Raw genomic sequence first — 1,158 nt, forward strand, 5'->3', positions numbered from 1 at the left:
ATATATATATATATATATATATATACGTATATCTATATATATATGTTTGGACCTTATATGGGTGGTTTAACCCTTTAGTATTCAGATTACTCCGTCTAATTTAATACTTATCTATTCACATTGTTTTTAATTAATCATGCATTATCTCATAGCTTCTTTGTGATTGTTTAACTTTTAGAATGACATTGTAGGGTAAGTGTGAGATGTTGGATCTGGTATGGTTTAACATAAAACAGGCAAAATATTTGAGTGGATTAAATGCTATTTGTTTTTTTGTTTGGGCCAGTCGATAGTGATCGGACATATCGATAATGATCTGACATACTTGTGATCCTTAGCCTTCCAGCCATGACCACCTAACCTTACTTATATCGATGAATACCTTCTCCAGTATGACCTTATTCTTTTAGACTGTAGGATGCGATTCAATTCGAGCAAACCATATTTCGGTTACCACATCAAGTCTTTGGAAAAATAAGAATTATGCATCAGCTTTGGCAGCGGAAAATGGATATGTCATAGAAAAAAGGAGAAGAATCATGACAGAGTTCTTCAACATGAACGTTTGTAACCAGCAAAGATTGAATTATGTGTCGTACAGAGAAGTTGAAAAGAGAATTTAAACAAATAGACCCATGGAACATTTTGTCCAAAAAAAAAATGGCGACAAACTGAACTAATGGCTTACACCGTCAAACCGACGTTGTTATTGGTGGTGATGGGCTGAATGGTGATTAGCATTTCGTAGGGCCTTTCATCTGTTTGGCAAGGTTCACAAATGGTAAGTTTCTTGAGCTTGTTGCAATTCTTGTTTCATTTAGAATTCAGTACATGGAACTCATGTCAGGAAACTCAAAGAAAATCAAGAAGAAAGAAAACAAAACGTTGCAAGTGTTTTATTTCTCGGTTGAATCAAAACGAATTTATTTTTCTTTTGCTCTGATCTCGTTTCAAAAGACATTTTCTGAAAGATCGAAAGCAAAATACTGTTCTATAATGGTTAATGCCACACCTGATTCCACAAATGTCCAAAAGACGCCATTTTTCATACGTTGACTTCAAAGATTAGATTGTGAGAATTTCAGATCCTTGAGAGATTTCTGTCTTTTGAAGACTGTTGTGCAAAAACAGCTTCTGAGATTGCAGGCTTGATAAAGT

General features: G+C 34.4%; 1 protein-coding gene across 1 annotated transcript in view; it reads left to right on the forward strand.

The window, feature by feature from the left end:
* Positions 1 to 623, forward strand: part of LOC106874398 (uncharacterized) — a 10,012-nt gene extending 9,389 nt beyond the window's left edge. Inside the window, exon 6 of the mRNA XM_014922123.2 lies at positions 418 to 623. Within this exon, the coding sequence (XP_014777609.1) occupies positions 418 to 623 (206 nt within the window). The remainder of the gene's footprint in view (positions 1 to 417) is intronic.
* The last annotated feature ends 535 nt before the right edge of the window (positions 624 to 1,158 follow it).

Source organism: Octopus bimaculoides, chromosome 25, assembly GCF_001194135.2.
Source record: "Octopus bimaculoides isolate UCB-OBI-ISO-001 chromosome 25, ASM119413v2, whole genome shotgun sequence".
NCBI classification, from domain to species: Eukaryota; Metazoa; Mollusca; class Cephalopoda; order Octopoda; family Octopodidae; genus Octopus; species Octopus bimaculoides.